At 43.0% G+C, this 17,480-nt stretch overlaps 4 protein-coding genes across 7 annotated transcripts; 3 read left to right on the forward strand and 1 right to left on the reverse strand.

Annotated features, from left to right (window-relative positions):
- The first annotated feature begins 332 nt into the window (after positions 1-332).
- On the forward strand, positions 333-4,705 carry LOC102715187 (vacuolar protein-sorting-associated protein 37 homolog 1-like). 4 transcript variants are annotated; one of them, XM_040521625.1, is made up of 8 exons: positions 333-731; positions 1,246-1,290; positions 1,940-2,167; positions 2,883-2,970; positions 3,377-3,416; positions 3,537-3,583; positions 3,751-3,871; positions 4,292-4,705. In XM_040521625.1, exons 2-8 carry the CDS (start codon positions 1,265-1,267, stop codon positions 4,450-4,452), a joined length of 711 nt encoding a protein of 236 aa, XP_040377559.1. In that variant the 5' UTR covers positions 333-731; positions 1,246-1,264; the 3' UTR covers positions 4,453-4,705. The 4 variants fall into 4 exon arrangements, with proteins under 4 accessions (XP_040377559.1, XP_015690849.1, XP_015690847.1 ...); XM_015835363.2 differs by having other exon boundaries at positions 334-731; positions 1,943-2,167; positions 4,292-4,704; XM_015835361.2 differs by lacking the exon at positions 333-731 and adding an exon at positions 788-1,009.
- Positions 4,706-9,303: 4,598 nt separating this feature from the next.
- LOC102715924 (aspartyl protease 25) lies at positions 9,304-10,707 on the forward strand. Its single transcript, XM_006649461.3, has one exon. The coding sequence runs from the start codon at positions 9,366-9,368 to the stop codon at positions 10,653-10,655; it is 1,290 nt and encodes a 429-aa protein (XP_006649524.2). The 5' UTR covers positions 9,304-9,365; the 3' UTR covers positions 10,656-10,707.
- On the reverse strand, positions 10,703-14,412 carry LOC102715463 (protein CutA 1, chloroplastic-like). The gene is made up of 6 exons (XM_040521915.1): positions 14,123-14,412; positions 13,643-13,734; positions 13,349-13,411; positions 11,485-11,516; positions 11,231-11,325; positions 10,703-11,131 (listed from the first exon to the last, which is right to left on the reverse strand). The coding sequence occupies exons 1-6, from the start codon at positions 14,329-14,331 to the stop codon at positions 11,047-11,049; spliced, it is 576 nt and encodes a 191-aa protein (XP_040377849.1). The 5' UTR covers positions 14,332-14,412; the 3' UTR covers positions 10,703-11,046.
- A 119-nt stretch (positions 14,413-14,531) lies between these two features.
- On the forward strand, positions 14,532-17,211 carry LOC102716198 (protein EMBRYO DEFECTIVE 514). The gene is made up of 2 exons (XM_006649462.3): positions 14,532-14,979; positions 16,651-17,211. The coding sequence occupies exons 1-2, from the start codon at positions 14,614-14,616 to the stop codon at positions 16,972-16,974; spliced, it is 690 nt and encodes a 229-aa protein (XP_006649525.1). The 5' UTR covers positions 14,532-14,613; the 3' UTR covers positions 16,975-17,211.
- Positions 17,212-17,480: the final 269 nt, after the last annotated feature.

Here is a 17,480-nt window from a genome sequence, read left to right on the forward strand (position 1 = left end):
CCACCCCATCTTTTCTTCTACTTGGTTCTAACCAAAATTTGAATTTCCAGCCATAAATTTGGAACTGATTTTAAGGTTCACCATATTTTATTTCCAGCGTGGTTTATAGATCATCAAGAATACATATATAAAATTTTATTCACAAATTATTTCTTATTTACAAATATATCGTCCGACTTTTTTTTTTCATAAAAACCAAACGTTCACCACCTCTCAAAGTTCCTCGAATGGGCCTAAGGTGGACCGCCTCTCGAAGCCCACCGTGCTTGCACCGCGTCCCGTCGCTTCCTCTCTCTTTTCTTCGTCTTGTCCCCCAATTTGCTTCTTCTACGGACCAGCCACCGTCAATCTTGCTCCCCTCCCCTTCCACCCGAAGCAACCGCGGCGGCCATCCTCGCCGGCGCCCCGTCCTCCGTGACCCCTCCACCCTTGCGGCGGGCTTCTCCTCCCACCGCCTGCGCTGATCCCATCCTCGCCGGCGCCCCGTCCTCCGTGACCCCTCCGCCCTTGCGGCGGGCTTCTCCTCCCACCGCATGCGCTGATCACATCCTCGCCGGCGCCCCGTCCTCCGTGACCCCTCCACCCTTGCGGCGGGCTTCTCCTCCCACCGCCTGCGCTAATCCCATCCTCGCCGGCGCCCCGTCCTCCGTGACCCCTCCACCCTTGCGGCGGGCTTCTCCTCCCACCGCCTGCGCTGATCCCCCACGAGCAGGGGCGCTGTCGTCCTCGGTGTGAGCATCCATCCACATCATCTTTTCCTCATCTCTCTATCCACGCGCTCTACTTTTTTTTCTCTTCTGGAACCAGCATCATGAACCCTAGATAGGTTCTCTTCTGGATCTGGCCTAATTTTCCTTAATAATAACCTTAATAACAGGTTCTTTTTGTTCCCAAATAGTTTGGGGTTCAACTGAACCCCCATGTCTCACAATAATACATCCGCCCCTTCATCTCGCTGTATAGCGTACGCAGGAAGTAATTTCAGAGAAGAAAACACGTCCTGTTGAACGTATGACTTATCACGTTATCTCCTCAATTTTTTTTTTTTTACAATGGACCTAATAGTGATGGGCTTGAATTCAGTTTTCTCTAAGATTTGATCAATTTTAGTGATGATGCAACCAACAGCGGTAGTTGATGATTACCGTCTATAGTTCGTTTCTGTTAGAATTTATATACGTGTTCTGTTTATTGATTACCACCAATGGTTGGAACATATTTAACCTGCTATTTCTTTTGATGCAGATTTCTCTAGCCTAGTATAATGAGCTGGAGATTTCCTCTTTTCGGGTATGTTATTCTCACTAAAAGCAATAATTTTTGTCATTGTTTCTTCTGATTTATGAGTCTACCCTACGACCTCATCATTTTTCTTTCAATAAGCACAAGCGAAACCACTTATTAATAATTAAAACATAATTTGTTGTTAAAACTTTTAATAGCAAGCTAAAAGGCAAAGGCTGGAAACATAAACTATGATGAAAAAACTCCCCAAATCAACTGCAAATTTAAGTTTTAAAATTCAAATTTTAGTTTATGACCATAAGCATAAGTGAAAAGACGAGGGGCCTAGTCTCTTAGAGCATTTGTATTCAATGAACTGAGGCACCTCTCTTTTTCAATACAAATATTGTCTTTGCCTATCAGTGCCAGCTAACAGGCTTGATGCCATTCATAATCTTTAATTTCATTTTAAAAAGCCTTCAGATGTTACTGCTTACAACTTTGCTTGTTTTTGTCCCAAAAGTTATCTGTCATCCAAATAGAGTTCACATATCTACTACTCTGCCATTCCTTATGGTTGGGTCAGTTATGCTGAATTATAATATTCTCATAAGTAAATTAACATGGCTATTTAATATGATTAGCTGATTACCAGCTTGCTTGCAAAATGTGCTCCTCTTGCTCACTGCCTTTGTCTTTGCTGAATGCTTGCCAGCAGCAACTCACAGCAGCAGCAACCTGACCCAAATTTCCAAGACAACCCTGCGCAGCCGCAACCTTGGTATCCTCCCTCTGTGGTCGGTTCATCTTCACATCCATCTACGCCCAGCTCTTCCAGTGTTAGTCCACATCAAAGAGCTTCTGATAACCCCCAGTCTTCATCGCGTGGTCAACCATCTCCAGCTGAGGCTGCAGGGATAATTGCCCGTTTAAAGGACAAAAGGTAAGCAGCTAACCTTCTTTTCTAATAAGTTGCTTGTAGCTTCTTGTATACATAGATGTATTTGTATTGTACTCTGACAGCTTACAAATTACAACTGATTTGTTACTTTTTACCACAATACCAATATTCATATTGATAAATGGGAGGCATTATAATCTACTAGCTCAGTTCCAAAATACAAGCATTTTCTAGGTTGTTTAGCAAATATTAAGTTTGAGAAAAAAAATATTATGGCACCCCTCAATAAATGAGGAATGAATGGAGCAGAAGGATAGGTGGAGATAAAATGGGAAAGATTTTGAATGGGAAGTGATTGATGTGACTCAATATTGTGAATAGTACCAAAAATGCTTACATTTTGGAACAAGATTCAAATCCTATTGCTTACATTTTCGAATGTAGGGAGTAACTAATAATACAGTGTAATGAACTTTTAAAGTAGTTTAGTTAATACTGCATAATGATATGAAGGATGATGTTTTATATTCTATCGATTGGTGATGAACGAAGAACTGCAAGCTTTTCAGAGGATATGACACTTTGTGTAAGCCAGAAGGATGTAACTATATTCTAAAAAGCAGTGTTAGGCATGGTTGGGTTGCTGTTTGTAATTTCCAAATATTTACTATGTTTGTATTTGCACAATATTCCTTATGGGCATACTTGTTTGAAATGCAAAGCTGTTTTTTTAATAATATTGCCCTTATTTTTGCAGTGTTGATGAGTTGCAGAGGTTGTTGAAAGACAAAGAGGCATACAATGCTTTCTTTAATTCACTTGATCAAGTTAAAACCCAGAACAATGTAAGATTTGTTTCTGAGTATATTGTTGTTTGATATTTGTATTTCTAATTAGTCAAAGTAATTATGAATATAATTTTGGGGTCCACTTGGTAGGGCGGTAGTTAAAGATGTCACATTGGAAAGTCCTTCACATCACTCCAAACGATATGCTCCAATTAATTTTCCTTTTTCGTAGCCTATCATCTTTGGGTCTTTGGATTGTGGCACATCTCATGTATGCGTTGATATGACTTGGGAATTAATGTGGGTGCATTCTACACTTGTTTATATTTGATTTTGACCGCTTTTAACCTTAAATAGTAACTGACTTGACTGAATGCTAGATCTTGGCAAGATATTTCATCCTACATAGACAATTCCTAAGAGACCTCTTGTCAATTTGCTCACTTCTTTTTCCAATGTTCAGTTACGCTATGAGCTTAGAAAGGAGACAGTGCAACTTGCAAGTGAGTTATTTGTACTTCTATAAATCAGCATCCATTGTTTTATTTGGATTTTCTGAACTACAAAGAAGATATAAACAGCTTATGGTAGTTTCTTAATCGAACATGGTCAACTTATTACAGGGGAAAATTTGGAAAAGGAGCAACGGATCTTGGAGCTCAGGAATCAGGTTTTCTACTAACTTCCATCTCAGAAATAGAAACTACCATAGCCATGCTATTCATCATTATTTGAACAAATTATTATAAAGAACTTTAAATACAATTAATGCCATGGTTTTTGTCCGCATGTCATAATCTTTTCCCTGACATTCAGATCACATTTATTATTATGCAGTGCAGTATTATAAGAACTACAGAACTTGCTGCTGCTCAAGATAGGTTGGCTGATTTGGAAAGGCAGAAAGATGAGATTATGAGGTCCTATTCCCCTGCTGCGCTGCTCGACAAGCTTCAAAGTAAGTGCTCTGAACAGTTGCATACTTCAATCAGATTCTGTGCTTTATTATCCGTAATAAATTAAATGTTAGCGCCAAATACATGTGCATGTTATTTGTGTGCACAGTATCTTAATGTATTCCATGCATTTGCACTACACTCGTGTAGTTAAGACAGTCAATGATCAGGTTAGTGCTGGTACTGGCGTTATAGTGGTTTATATTTCTTAGACCAAAGTTCAGTCAAGGATCAATCCAGCTTTACAACGAAGCCAACCTAAACTGAGTGCATCATAACGGTGTATATGTTAGTTCCGTTCCAAGAAAACTTGATCAGTTGCTTCTGACATCGATTGAACTACGGGCATATAATGTTGTATTGTTATTCCTCAAGCACCCAACCGCTGACATGTTCATGCGTTTCCTTGGGTGCTTGCACAGAGTCGACGGCGAAGTTGGATGAGGAGTCCGAGGAGCTGCACCAGAAGTTCCTGGAGAAAGACATTGACCTCCCGACCTTTGTGCAGAAGTACAAGAAGCTCCGTACTGCCTACCACAAACAGGCGTTGCTGCATCTCGCCGGCAAGACCTCGCTTCGCTGAGATTCATCGGCCATCGTGCAGGACGAACACCCTGTTATATCCCATTTTCTATGTTATCTTCTATTGCGGTGCCTGCCCACTTGGCCGTTTTACGAGTGCTTTTGTGTAAAACATCATAATTGGATTGCATATGTAGATATACGACTGTATGATGCTTCATTGAATTTTACCAACTTTGCCACGTATAATTGCTTTTAGATCGTTAAGAACATGTATATAAAATTTTTATTCATAACTTTTTTTTTCAAATATACCATTTGAATATGTCAAAAGATGGGCACCTCATAGCACAAAGGTTATGTTCTTCTCTAACAAAAAATGAAAGATGAAAGATTATTTAATTTTTGTGATGGTGTAAATGATAGAATTAGATAATACAAATTTAAAATCTATTTTAGAAAAGACAAAATGATGAAACCTGTACATATTTTTTAAAAAAATACACTATTATTTATTAGTTTGGTAAACATGCATGTAAAAAAGAGATATATATATATATATATATATGAGAACAATTAGGGAAACACAGCCAACGTAGTGGAACTGCACTAGCATGCTTTTCCAATCCAGCCTGTTTGCTCTTCTGCAGTATCCATCATCAAGGCATCAAACCCATGGGTTCTTTGATTCCACTGGATTGCACATTTGCACAACAACAAATCACTCTGCCAAGAAAATATTCAGATGAGCTGTACCACATCTGGATAAAACTGCATCCTTCAGCAACAATCCACGAGCAGCTAGCTCTTTTCTTTGCACGGGATTGGATCTGATCCCTGCTGCAACAACCGCATGCACGCATGAAGCAGACACAAAATCTGCATTATTAGCTGTGGAATTAGAACGATCCAAAGCAAGGATTTGTCCCCACTAGCGGGCAAGAGCTCTGCATGCATCGCCAATTCGCCGCAAGGAACAAGCTTCCCGTGACCCTGCGCTCCCTTTGGAAGCGTAGCGAAGGAAGCGAGCTTGTAGCAAATTAAGGATTTCTAAAAAAACGTAGAAAAGAAATGAAATGCCATGTTTATTGGATTTCTATAGAGATTTGAGACATAGAAAAAACTTGAAAACTAACGTTTGATTGAGACATTGAAAAAATAATGCATGAACTTTAGAAGCAAGAAGAGGAAAACATGAGGTGACGTACCATACTTATTTTCCTCCAGAATCCTATAAAATAGCATATTTCATATAAATTTCAAATGAATTGGTGGGATCCAATCCCCCTTTTTTCACATGGCTCCATATGATTATTTCTTATAGGATCAACTTTTAAGAATTCTTGTGATTTTTCTTTGCTTGAAAGGGGCCCTAAGGCGTCCAGAAGATTAGCAGAGATGTGCCCGTTAGATAATGTATATTTTGTGCTGTTTGTGTTAGGAGGAAACAGCGGAGTGTTTTGGGCTTACTCTCACCGACAATTCGATCACGAGAGTGATGCATTAATAAGTTGGAAGATCTGTGTGTGTTCCTCTTCTTTTTTTTTTTTTTGTGCTTCCCCTGCTAATCAATTTGCTGATAAGTGGGTAAAGATTGTCCTTAGCCATGGATTGGAACGATGATCTTCCTGCTGGATTTCAGTAGCGCTCTGCACCGTTGACTGCTCATCTGTTCCTTTGGCTGGTTTGTTGATGATGCTTGCTTGTAAGGTGTTTTAATGGCGTGCAAATCGCAGCAATTGGCCGTGTAAACGAAAAGCCCCCCTTTTTAAAAAGATTGTCCGTTCTATTATTTGTGCCATGCTATATGTTTCTCTTGAAGAATTTCTCCCCGCTACTACGTTGTTTAGACTGAGCTTGGGAGCAGCCCATGATTAATTAACTGTTAATTAAAACTTAAAAAGATATCACTATGATTTTTAACAAATTTGTAATATTTTATTTAAAAAGATATTGTTTAGCAGCTCGAGTAGCATGTCACATAAACAAATGATATATCGATCATGCTGATGGAAAGAAATCGGAGTCTTTTTCTTGTTAGCATTTTTGAAACGATAACTTTAAATATCATATATATTTTTAAAAAAGTTAATACAGTAGGTATCTGGTATGTACCCTAAAATTTCCTAAGAAATTAACTGAGAAAGCTCGGGACCTTGTAATTTGGTTCTTTGAAAAGGTCAAACGACCTATTTTCAAACATAAAATAATTTATAAATATTCTTAACAATATAAAAATAAGGGCTCGAAAATAAATTAAGATAAGAAAAACTCTAAGTTAACTTAAAAATTTTATAAGCAAAAGCGCAGTGCGGGGCACGGGCCATCCGCTCGAGGCGTGTAGCAGTACACACCGTTTTTACGTACGTGCGTGGGCATGCCGAGCTGGAGGCTGGAGATGGAGATGGATGCGACGCCGGCCGGAGCTGGAGCTCATGCCTTGCATTGCCTGCTCTGCTCGTGAAGCGGAACAGTAGAATCCAGCCCGGAAAAGGGGCCGCGGAAGGAATCACGCGTGTCTACATATATATCCGGATCGTTTGGCGTCACGTATGTACATGCATACATGTATACGTGATCTGTCGATCTAGATTGCTGCTGCTGTATCATACCTATCCGCCCTCCCATGTGACCGACCGACGGTCGCTAAACATACCATTCGCATTATCTAAAATATTAATTAGGATATATGCTCTCATTATCTAAATATAAAAAGTAGCATAGTTAACTAATCACTCCATTCTCCTTAAAATATAACAGTTGTTCTGAATTGTATAAATATAGTTATTTCTAATTGTGCACTGATCGATTAGAGTATGTCCAACAAACTGGCCATCCAACTCTCCAAGCTAAAATTTAGAGAGTCTGATGAAAAAAGCCTTCCCGCGGCCGGCCGTGCCGCCGTTTCCCTGCCCCGCCGCCTTCCTGCCTCGTGGCCGGCTGCGCCGCCGCGGGCTCCGGCGCCCTCCGACTCCCAGCGCCATCGTCTGCCTCAGGTGAGAGAGAGAAAAAGAAAAGGAGGCTGAGGGAGAGGAAGAAAGGAGATGATACGTGGGACCCACCTATCATAAACTCAGAATAGAGAGGGGATAGAGAGACTGTTGGAGTAAAAGATAAATTTGAGTGACCAAATAAAATAAGAAGTGGCTAAATAAGTATTTAAGCTATCTGTTAAAGATGCTCTTAGACAGATTAGTGTACCTACGTAGTAGGACATAGCAGTATTCTAATCTAATCTCTGTGAAAGATACTCCTAGCATGGGCAGAGTGCTTATCAACGTAACGTACGTACGTGCCTGCATCTGCATGCGTACCAGAGACCACAGTCCATGCCAATGGATCATGGTCCTTTGAACATCATTCGGATCACGTGCCGCTACATATAAAAGCACAACGAGAGCGAGCATCTACATCAATACTCCTACTCTACTACGTTTAATTACTGTACACATCTGGGTTAATAAACAAAAGTTAATCTCGTCATCATCCACCAACGAACAGTGATCCAGAGAAATAACGCTAGTTTAAGGCCATTGAAAGGCACTCTACGGTTGCTGATTGGTTGACGGTAACACCTGGTAGTGAGACTCGATCGACAGGGTGTGACGATCCTTGTCCTTGTTGACCCGTGAAGAAGCTGTCTCAGGACGTGTCAGGATTCGGGATTTCGTCAGGTTTTACATGCAGTAGCCGGACAAAAAAAAAAGTGACAGGATGTGGGAGTAGTACAATGTTCTTGTTCATCTTTGTGACTTTTGGTCGCGGAGTTTAGCTTCCTTAATCTGTCCTCCTCACTGTCTCAGCTTAACTAAGAGTAAGTGTCAGTTTGGTTGGGTGTGCCTCACTTTAGCTACCACAACTTTGCACCTGACAAGCCTATATTTTGCTGCTCCAAAATGGAGTAGTAATTACGCTTTGTGACATTTTTCGTCTAGTGAGAGATTGTTACGCCAAATAATCTTTCCACTCTTAGGGGAAGCAGAACATTGTCAAGACGCCACCGGTAGTGTACAGAACTTACCCATCGGTTTTAATCCTGAGGTGAAAATTAGGTACCGGAGTATAAGCAGATGCTGGTGACCTCACTCCTTTGGTGTGTGTGTTAGGTAACTTCACTCTCTTTGTGCGTGGGCATATTCGTGACCGCATGTATAATGGTTTATGTGTACCTCAATTGGGAAAAAATGAGCAAAAGTCTGATCCCGTGTACATGGTCAATAAGTTAAACTACAATATTTCAAAAATGAGATATTTAACAAGATGCCTGTCTTTAAACAAAGACTAAGTAGAAGTCTAAAACAAGTTACAATTTAATTTTTTTGTTTCGGCCTATTTTTATAAGCTAAAGTTTAAAAATTTAATTTTAGAGTTGATTTTGATATTTTTCATCATAGTTTATTTTTTGCTTTTTGCTTTTAGATCACTAGTAAGACGTATATAAAAATTTTATTTATAAATTATTTTTTATTTATAAATATGTTGTTTGTTTTTATTAAAAAAAGTTAAACCATAACCCTTAAACTCTCCGTCTCATGTAAGTTACCCATATTTTTAAATTTTAATCAACATTTACAAACTTTTACTAGCAATTAAACTCAAAAGATATATATTTAGTGTCATGCATGCAAAAGCATTAGATCTATGATGATGATTATTTTTGGTGATATCAGTTTTGCGGTTGTTGATAATATATCATGAGATATGTAGTAGTTTTTACAGTACACCTCATATTTTAGTGACGTGGGGATTAGTTTTAAAGACTTTTTAATTAACATACACTTTATAAAATTAACGAGATACTGTACTTATTAACACAAGTAAATAAGTGGCCCCACAAGCCAAAATAATGGCACATAGAGACTACAGAATCAACAGCTAGAAACCCTATATAAACCCACACCACTCACACGGTCTACACTCCCCTCAGTGACGCTCTCCCAGCAAGCTAGCCCAGCTGCTTCCATCTCGACCGCCATGGCGGCCACCACCATTCCTCTCCTCCTCCTCCTCCTCACCGCCGCCGCCGCCGACCTCTCCGTGTACCACAACGTGCATCCCGCGTCGCCCTCCCCGCTCGAGTCCATCATCGCGCTCGCCCGCGAGGACGACGCCCGCCTCCTCTTCCTCTCCTCCAAGGCCGCATCCACCGGCGTCTCCTCCGCGCCCGTCGCCTCCGGCCAGACGCCCCCCTCCTACGTCGTCCGCGCCGGGCTCGGCTCGCCGTCGCAGCAGGTCCTGCTCGCGCTCGACACCAGCGCCGACGCCACCTGGGCGCACTGCTCCCCGTGCAGCACCTGCCCGACCAGCAGCCTCTTCGTCCCGGCGAACTCCTCCTCCTACGCCTCCCTCCCCTGCTCCTCGTCGTGGTGCCCGCTCTTCCAGGGCCAGGCGTGCCCGGCGCAGAGCGACCCGTCGCAGAGCGCGGCGCCGCTGCCGACGTGCGCCTTCGCGAAGCCGTTCGCCGACGCCTCCTTCCAGGCGGCGCTGGCCAGCGACTCGCTGAAGCTGGGCAGGGACAGCATCCCCAACTACACGTTCGGGTGCGTGAACGCGGTGACCGGGCCGACGACGAACCTGCCGAAGCAGGGGCTGCTGGGCCTCGGCCGGGGCCCCATGGCGCTGCTCTCCCAGGCGGGGAGCCTGTACAATGGCGTCTTCTCCTACTGCCTGCCCAGCTACAAGTCGTACTACTTCTCCGGCTCGCTCCGGCTGGGCGCCGGCGGCCAGCCGAGGAGCGTCCGGTACACGCCGATGCTGAGGAACCCGCACCGGTCGTCGCTCTACTACGTGAACGTGACCGGGCTCAGCGTGGGGCGCGCGTGGGTGAAGGCGCCGGCCGGGTCGTTCGCGTTCGACCCCAACACCGGCGCCGGCACGGTGGTCGACTCCGGCACGGTGATCACGCGGTGGACGGCGCCCGTCTACGCGGCGCTGCGCGACGAGTTCCGGCGCCAGGTGGCCGCGCCGAGCGGGTACACGTCGCTGGGCGCGTTCGACACGTGCTTCAACACCGACGAGGTGGCGGCCGGCGGCGCGCCGCCCGTGACCATCCACATGGACGGCGGCGTGGACCTGACGCTGCCGATGGAGAACACGCTCATCCACAGCAGCGCCACGCCGCTGGCCTGCCTCGCCATGGCCGAGGCGCCGCAGAACGTCAACTCCGTCGTCAACGTCGTTGCCAACCTGCAGCAGCAGAACATCCGCGTCGTCTTCGACGTCACCAACTCACGCGTCGGCTTCGCAAAGGAGTCATGCAACTGAGATCATCTGCTACTACTAGTGAGCCAGCTGCTAGCCATGCACGAGAACAGCTTGTGCATGCAGCCTCAGCTCCCTCTGTATTCTTCTCCTTTTTTCCTTTGTGAAATTATGGTGGTGTCCTCTTGTTGATGTGCTCTACTAGCTTTTCCGATCGATCTGTGCAATAAGGTACGTGACATCAAAAGATTGTCACGGGTGCCTGTCTCGTGTGTATGTGCCGATAGGCTAGAGAATTTTAGTCAGATTTTACCGGTGTGAATTTTGTTTGCAACCTCACAGAAATGCAGGTGGTAGAGCTGCGACCAATGTCAGCAATTTATATGAATTAAGATATGGTTTCGTGTATAACCATATTCATAGACCCAAGCAAGCTAGCAGGTTGTAAACCATCTCAGTTTTCCTTTGTACTGTTCTTGATCCATTCCAGATACTTGGTGTTACCACCAGTTATGGGAAGAGCAATAACTTCAGGAACACTGCACGAACAAATGACCAGTAAATATGACAGAACATGACCAGTGCCGCTTAAACTATACTGGTAGTAAAAGCATACATACAACAAGAATGAAGCTTACTCGTATTCATGGTTAGATTTGACATGTTCAGTCAAGGCATCTAGAAGAGATTCTCTAGTCTTGATTATGAGCAACTCTTCGGCATCAGTTTGCACCTGCAAGCGGGCAGATTATTGATAACCAAGTTCTAAGTTCTAAGTTTGCCAAGGAGCTCAAGAGGAACTATATCATCTCAAGGAATTTGACAAATTGCTCAGTTACAAAAATAAGAATCAGTAATCTATTCAATCTAGCGGTGTATTTCAGCAACGCACCTTTCCCTCCCACCAATAAACAGATTCAATGCCTGACACAACGAGAACTTCAGTATAATTCAATACAAATGATAACATGGAAAAAAACTAATTGCAAATCTTGGCACAATATCTGTTGTCTAACCGTACAAGGGCAGCACACCAAGCATGAGACAACCAAAGCACCATTATAATTTGTGATTCAACGAGTACTTGTTTCAGTACAAAATAAGCTAAGCAAACTAGCAAAGGTCTAGCAGAGTTTGTTCCCACATCTGATAATGTGATGTTTTTTCAATCTAATTCGTTTACAGTGACAACTTTACGAAGCCCCTCATCTTAATTTTCGCTTATGCTTATTCTTATAAGCCAAAATTTGAATTTTTAAATTTAGAGTTGATTTTGGGGTTTTCTCATCATAGTTTATTTTGTAGCATTTGCTTTTATATCGTCAATAGCTAGCACGTATATAAAAATTTAACCCAAACATTATATTTATGGTCAACAGGTGGTTTCACTTATGCTTTCTAAAAACAAAATGATGAGGCTTTAAAACCTTTCTGCGTTATCATTAATTTTTTCAAAGGTAATAAAGATGTTTTTTTATGGATTACAGAAGAGCAATAACACTGAATTATGATTGGGTTCATCATCACATAGTGTCATCCATAAGTAGAGAAATGGAAAAGAGGAGCAAAATATTTTTTTTAAAATAATAGTATTTTAATAAATAATTGCAGAAATATGGCCTGTATACAAAAATTTGCAGAAGTAGGGACATGTAAAATAGGGCCTGTTTGACAGGGGCCCTATCGACAACCAACAATTCAACAGGCACCTGTCATTCTGGCCTAGGTTCATTGGGGACCTCTCAGCTCACCACTGTTCCACAAGGGTCCTATCAAACACCCCTAGATCGACATGCTCCTTTTCAACCAACTCATAGTCAATAGGTTTAAAAAGTACGAAAAACTATATTTGCATAAATCTATAATAGAAAAAGGGTAAGAAATCTAAATATGTTTATCGGTAAAACAATAGTGCAAATTTTGGTATAGGTATGTAAAATTTGGGTTGTTTAATAAAACTAATGGCCGTTCTTTGAATGATTGACATGGAAAACCCCGAGTTTGATCCAAACATTTACTTCATCCACGGGCAGTGGGTTTTCCCTGATGAATCACTAGAACAATACGTGAGACTAAAGGAGGAAGAAGAGCGGCGTGTTCAAACCAAGCGCCATGATTGGAGGGTGCAACCTCACATGCTGCCACCATGGCTGGAACGTCCCTTGTGCTCATGCGGCAGATGTTGCATGGTCGTCAGGTCCATAAGAGAAAATGCTTTAGGTCGAAGGTTGTTAGCCTGTCCAACCATTATTGATGACGATTTCATGGTAACTTTGCAAACCATCAATATATTATGCCTTTGTTCTCAATAAATACAAATTTTTTTTATTCCACTTCTACTTAAAGCAACCCAAATTCTCCATACCTATACAAAATTTTGCACTATTGTTTTACCAATAAACATAGTTAGATTTCTTACCATTTTCTATTAGATTTAGGCAAATATATTTTTCCGTGCATTTAAAAACTCTCGACTAAGGGTCGGCCGAAAAGGAGCCTATCAAACTAGGGGTGTTCGACAGGCCCCCTGTCGAATAGTGGCGAGGCGACTAGACCCTAGTCGGCCTAGAACAAAGTGATAGGTACATCCGTACATGTCGAACTGCCGACTACGATTATCCATTGAAATAACTGTCAAGCAGCCCTAGTTCAACAGGCCCCCATTTTTCCAATTTGTGTATTCAACACACAAATCTGCGATTATCCATTGAAATACTATTAACTTTTTTTTAAAAAAAATGAGCAAAATGACAAACCAGGCACTATATTGACACACGCAGCTAGTTTCTCACTGATGATGCTTTGAGATAGCTTCTTCCCTGCAGTAGATGTGAAACATGATACTTTTTAAAGACTGCTTAAACGAATTCCAGAACTAAATGCAACAGTAATAATTAGAAAAAAATAAAACACTAAACAACAAAATTCAAGGGAGAAACTTGATGCTCACAAGATAGATAGTGCAAGATCAATATCAAATCTAATTGTTTCCTCGTGGAGGAAATGAAATATATTTAGTAGCAAGTTCCACGAAAAGGATGCATAAATACCTGCTTCCCTGTTTGGAACAGTCACATACACAACAATGGACGGCACGGTGGTGGAAGCGGATTCCATCCGAGCAGAGCTGAGACCTCTTACCCTGAGAAATTTGCATTCATGTATCATAATTATGAATGGGACTAGTTCATTACAAGGACTGAAACTAGATAACAGCGTAGCACTGTTAACCTTCAAAGTTCACACATCTATCAATGTCATTGCATAAATAAAATCTTATAATAGACCAAACCATGCCACAATATTTAGTTTTTAGCAGCACAATCTACCTCAATTATGTGGATTCCTCATAAATCTGCACCTAGGTACTACTTGGCGATTCAACCAGGCGCACAACGGCGACCAATCCAAACGACTAAGGCAGCGCGGCGTAACCCATCCCAATGAGATCGCCTCCCTCGCATCAAGCAAGAAGGAAGCAGCATAATTTCTTAGAACAGCTAAGAGGAAAGAGTGGTGGTTATAGTTACCCGAGGAAGGGGAAGCGGCGGTGGGAGAAGGCGCACCCCGTCCTGCTCCTGCAGGCGACGGCGGCGCTGAAGGCGCCGATGCTAAGGAACAGAAGCGCCCCGGAGAGCGACGGGCGGCGCCCGCGGAGCAGGGCCTGAGCCTGGCCCTCACCGGCGGCGGCGGGCGCGACGGCTCGGAACGGCGCGGGGACGACGGCGGCGAGTTGCATTTTCCCCCGAGCGGTTTATGTACACGTCAGCGTGCTTCCTTCCTTCCTCCCCCTCGCGAACCCGATTCCTTTCCTTCCCAACCCGAGTACCCGACGCTTTGCTATTGGGCCGGGCCTTCCTCTGGTGGGCCCACCTGGGCTCGCATCAAGTTTTGCTTTGGTTCTCGCGTTGATACTTAACCCTCCCTCCTCTCGGCTTGGAACCTCCAAAACCCTACCGCCTCCGCCGATTCTTCGAGCTCGGTCTCTCTCGCCTCCCACGCGCGATTCGGAGCTCCGGCCATGGCTGAACCTGAGGCGGCGGCGACGGCGGCGATGGAAGCCGAGGTGCAGGAGCCGGCTGCGGCGAATCCTAGCCTGAAGAGGGAGCGGGAGGAAGGGGACGACTCCGCCACCGTCGCTGCTGGCGATGCGGCGGAGGAGGCGGCGGCTAAGAAGCAGAAGGTGGGAGGGGAAGGGGAGGAGAAGGAGAAGGAGAAGGAGGCGAAGGGAGCGGAGGATGAGGCGCAGGGGAAGGAAGAGAACGCGAAGGAAGAGGAGGGGAAGCCGGTGAAGCTGGGTCCCAAGGAGTTCGCCACGAGCGTCGAGATGTTTGACTACTTCTTCGCTCTTCTCCACTCATGGGCGCCACAGCTTGATATCAACAAGGTGATGCCTCTCGCTGTTTTGGGCCTCGAGATGTCTCTTCCTTTGTGATTATTTCCGATCCGTGTTGTTGTAGCTAAACTGTAGTGATATAAAAGTTTTAATCTCAATACCTCATTGCTCTGTCGTGACAAGTTGGTAGGTTGATTTGATTAGCTTTATCGACGTCATGGTGCCTGGATTAGGTAGACCTTTGCCTTTAATAGCGGTTTGCTCCAATTGGCTATCTAATTCGACGTGATAATTGACTGTCCACCTTGTAATTAGCCAGATCGCATCATAATCCATAGAGCCCCCAGGTCCATTAAGTTGATCCGTCATGGTCAGGAATGCAATTAAGCTTGGAGGGGTTACTTTAGACATTTTGTATGTATGTTATGTACTTGTAAACCAATAATTGTACATTGTACTTCTAATCCTACGATGTTTGTGAATTGACATGCTATATTAAGTTCAATAGTATCGGTGATTTAGTGCTTAAACAATACCATTCTATTATTTAGCTGTTCTTTTAGGTTCCATGGTAAGTTTCAGAATATATGCTGCTAAATACTCTTTAAGCTACATTGTCTTCATATGTTGGGACTCCATATGAGTTTTTGTATTTGGTGTTTGATGAACAGGGCTGTTTACTTTGTTGTTTGTGGTCATTAATGTTGTGTGTGTGTTTGTTTGCCACCAACTATTTGCAGATCATTTGAAGATCTTGTCTTCATATGCAATGGATTTAAGGTCGTGTCACAAGGATAACAAATTCTATTTGAGGCTTCAGGCCTGTTTGTTTAGCACTTTAGCTTGAGGTTTTATATTATTATTTGCAGTTTGAATCTGGTTTTCTTGCGACCTCCAAATGGTCCTTTGATGTTTGGCTTGTTAAAATTGAGTTATTGACCAGTACCATTAGTAACAATTTTTTCTTTGATAAGAAAATTGTGGCCTTCCTGTTTTTGAGCAAGTGCAGCAGTAGAGGGGTAAAAGTGATCATTCTTTTTTCTGTCAGACTAGTGGCTTTACTGATTACTCTTATAATTATACTGTACCAATTTGTATTGGAGGCTATTTTTTATTTCACTTATGTGTTTGGAATTTGTATTATATGCTTTATGATGCGGAAGGGGGTTTCATTGTTTGTATGCATAGAGCTTAATCCAAAATTCATCAAGACTTCAATTATGATTTTGTATGTGTATAGCTTAATCCAAAATTTATCAACACTTCAATTATGATTTGTTTGCACAAAAATTGAGGTGTCTAGCACACATACGAGTTAAAAAGACATGGTGATTGTTTATCTATATTTGTTCAAAATCATCCCATACTTGAGTCTTTAATCTTTACTTCATTGCTGTTGGAAGATAAAACTATTTTTGAGTGGGATGTTTTATTACAATGATATGCTCATTGGTAGCTTCCCTTGGGGGAAAAAACTCATTGCTAGACCTGACCTGGAGTTTCTCAGTAACCAATTGTGGTTCATAGCTTCCAGGTGACTATGTGCTTGTGCTGTACTTTGTCTGCTTCTAACTAGCCAGATGTCAACTTTGCCATTCACTTTTTTGCGTTGCCATTGCTCCTGTCACACTTAGGTTTGCTGAAACTATGTCATTCATTTATTTGCATTGTCATTGCCGCTGTAACTCTTAGGTTTGCTGAATCTCTTTTCAACTTTTGCAGTATGAGCATATGGTGTTGGAAGACTTGCTGAAAAAAGGCCATGCTGAGTCTGATAGGAAAATTGGGCCAGGAGTTGAAGCGTTTGAGATCCGCAACCACCCGGTGTGGCAGAGCCGTTGTTTCTTCGTCCGACGTGTTGATGGATCTTCTGATGACTTTAGCTTCCGTAAGTGTGTTGACAACATACTTCCTCTCCCAGAGGACATGAAGATCGGCGGCAAGTCCAATGGTAAGAAGGCTGGCGGCTACCGCGGTGGTGGTAGGGGAGGAGGAGGACGAGGTGGCGGTCGTGGTTTCCGTGGCCGAGGTAGAAGAGGCAACTAAAACTCAATAGATCTTCCAAAATTTTGCATGTCTGATGCCGATCCTTAAGATTGCGGCATTCATGGCAACATGTTTGTGTGCCTTGTCCTAGACTGATGCTCCAGTCACTTGTGCACTGTGCAAGTGCAACTATGATAAGTTATCTTCAGGGCATTCTCTTATGGTTTGCTTTTGCCGTCTTATTTTCCGTATCTCTTATTATCTCCTAAGCCGGCGGCCGGTCAGTTGCTCAGTTTTATGCAGGTAACAGTATTTTTGCAAGATCGGAAATTCAGTTGTGCTCTGAAACCGTGGAAACGTTGTCAGTGTGCTCGAACAAACTTCCGTACTGGTCAACGTGAAGTTGCGATATATAATAGCACGCCAATGTTGTTTCTGGGTATACATGAGGACAACGGTGAGTTGGTTGTGATAATTCATGCGATCTGGCACGGCTCCAATACGACCAGGAAGTACATGATACTAACTTAACCTGCAATGTGCCAAGTGCAAACTCAGGCAGCTCT

Source organism: Oryza brachyantha, chromosome 3 (genome assembly GCF_000231095.2).
Source record: "Oryza brachyantha chromosome 3, ObraRS2, whole genome shotgun sequence".
NCBI classification, from domain to species: domain Eukaryota; kingdom Viridiplantae; phylum Streptophyta; class Magnoliopsida; order Poales; family Poaceae; genus Oryza; species Oryza brachyantha.

What these genes read in the sequence shown, in the direction of transcription:
- LOC102715187 (XM_040521625.1), top strand. Translation starts at nt 1,265, where the DNA reads ATGAGCTGGAGATTTCCTCTTTTCGG. An exon ending in GCCCGTTTAAAGGACAAAAG is followed by an intron (nt 2,168 to 2,882) that starts GTAAGCAGCTAA and finishes TTATTTTTGCAG; the next exon opens with TGTTGATGAGTTGCAGAGGT. An exon ending in GGAGACAGTGCAACTTGCAA is followed by an intron (nt 3,417 to 3,536) that starts GTGAGTTATTTG and finishes AACTTATTACAG; the next exon opens with GGGAAAATTTGGAAAAGGAG.
- LOC102715924 (XM_006649461.3), top strand. Translation starts at nt 9,366, where the DNA reads ATGGCGGCCACCACCATTCCTCTCCTCCTCCTCCTCCTCACCGCCGCC.
- LOC102715463 (XM_040521915.1), bottom strand. Translation starts at nt 14,331, where the DNA reads ATGCAACTCGCCGCCGTCGTCCCCGCGCCGTTCCGAGCCGTCGCGCCC. An exon ending in TGTTCCAAACAGGGAAGCAG is followed by an intron (nt 13,412 to 13,642) that starts GTATTTATGCAT and finishes CATCTACTGCAG; the next exon opens with GGAAGAAGCTATCTCAAAGC. An exon ending in GTGTGTCAATATAGTGCCTG is followed by an intron (nt 11,517 to 13,348) that starts GTTTGTCATTTT and finishes TCGTTGTGTCAG; the next exon opens with GCATTGAATCTGTTTATTGG.
- LOC102716198 (XM_006649462.3), top strand. Translation starts at nt 14,614, where the DNA reads ATGGCTGAACCTGAGGCGGCGGCGACGGCGGCGATGGAAGCCGAGGTG. An exon ending in CACAGCTTGATATCAACAAG is followed by an intron (nt 14,980 to 16,650) that starts GTGATGCCTCTC and finishes CAACTTTTGCAG; the next exon opens with TATGAGCATATGGTGTTGGA.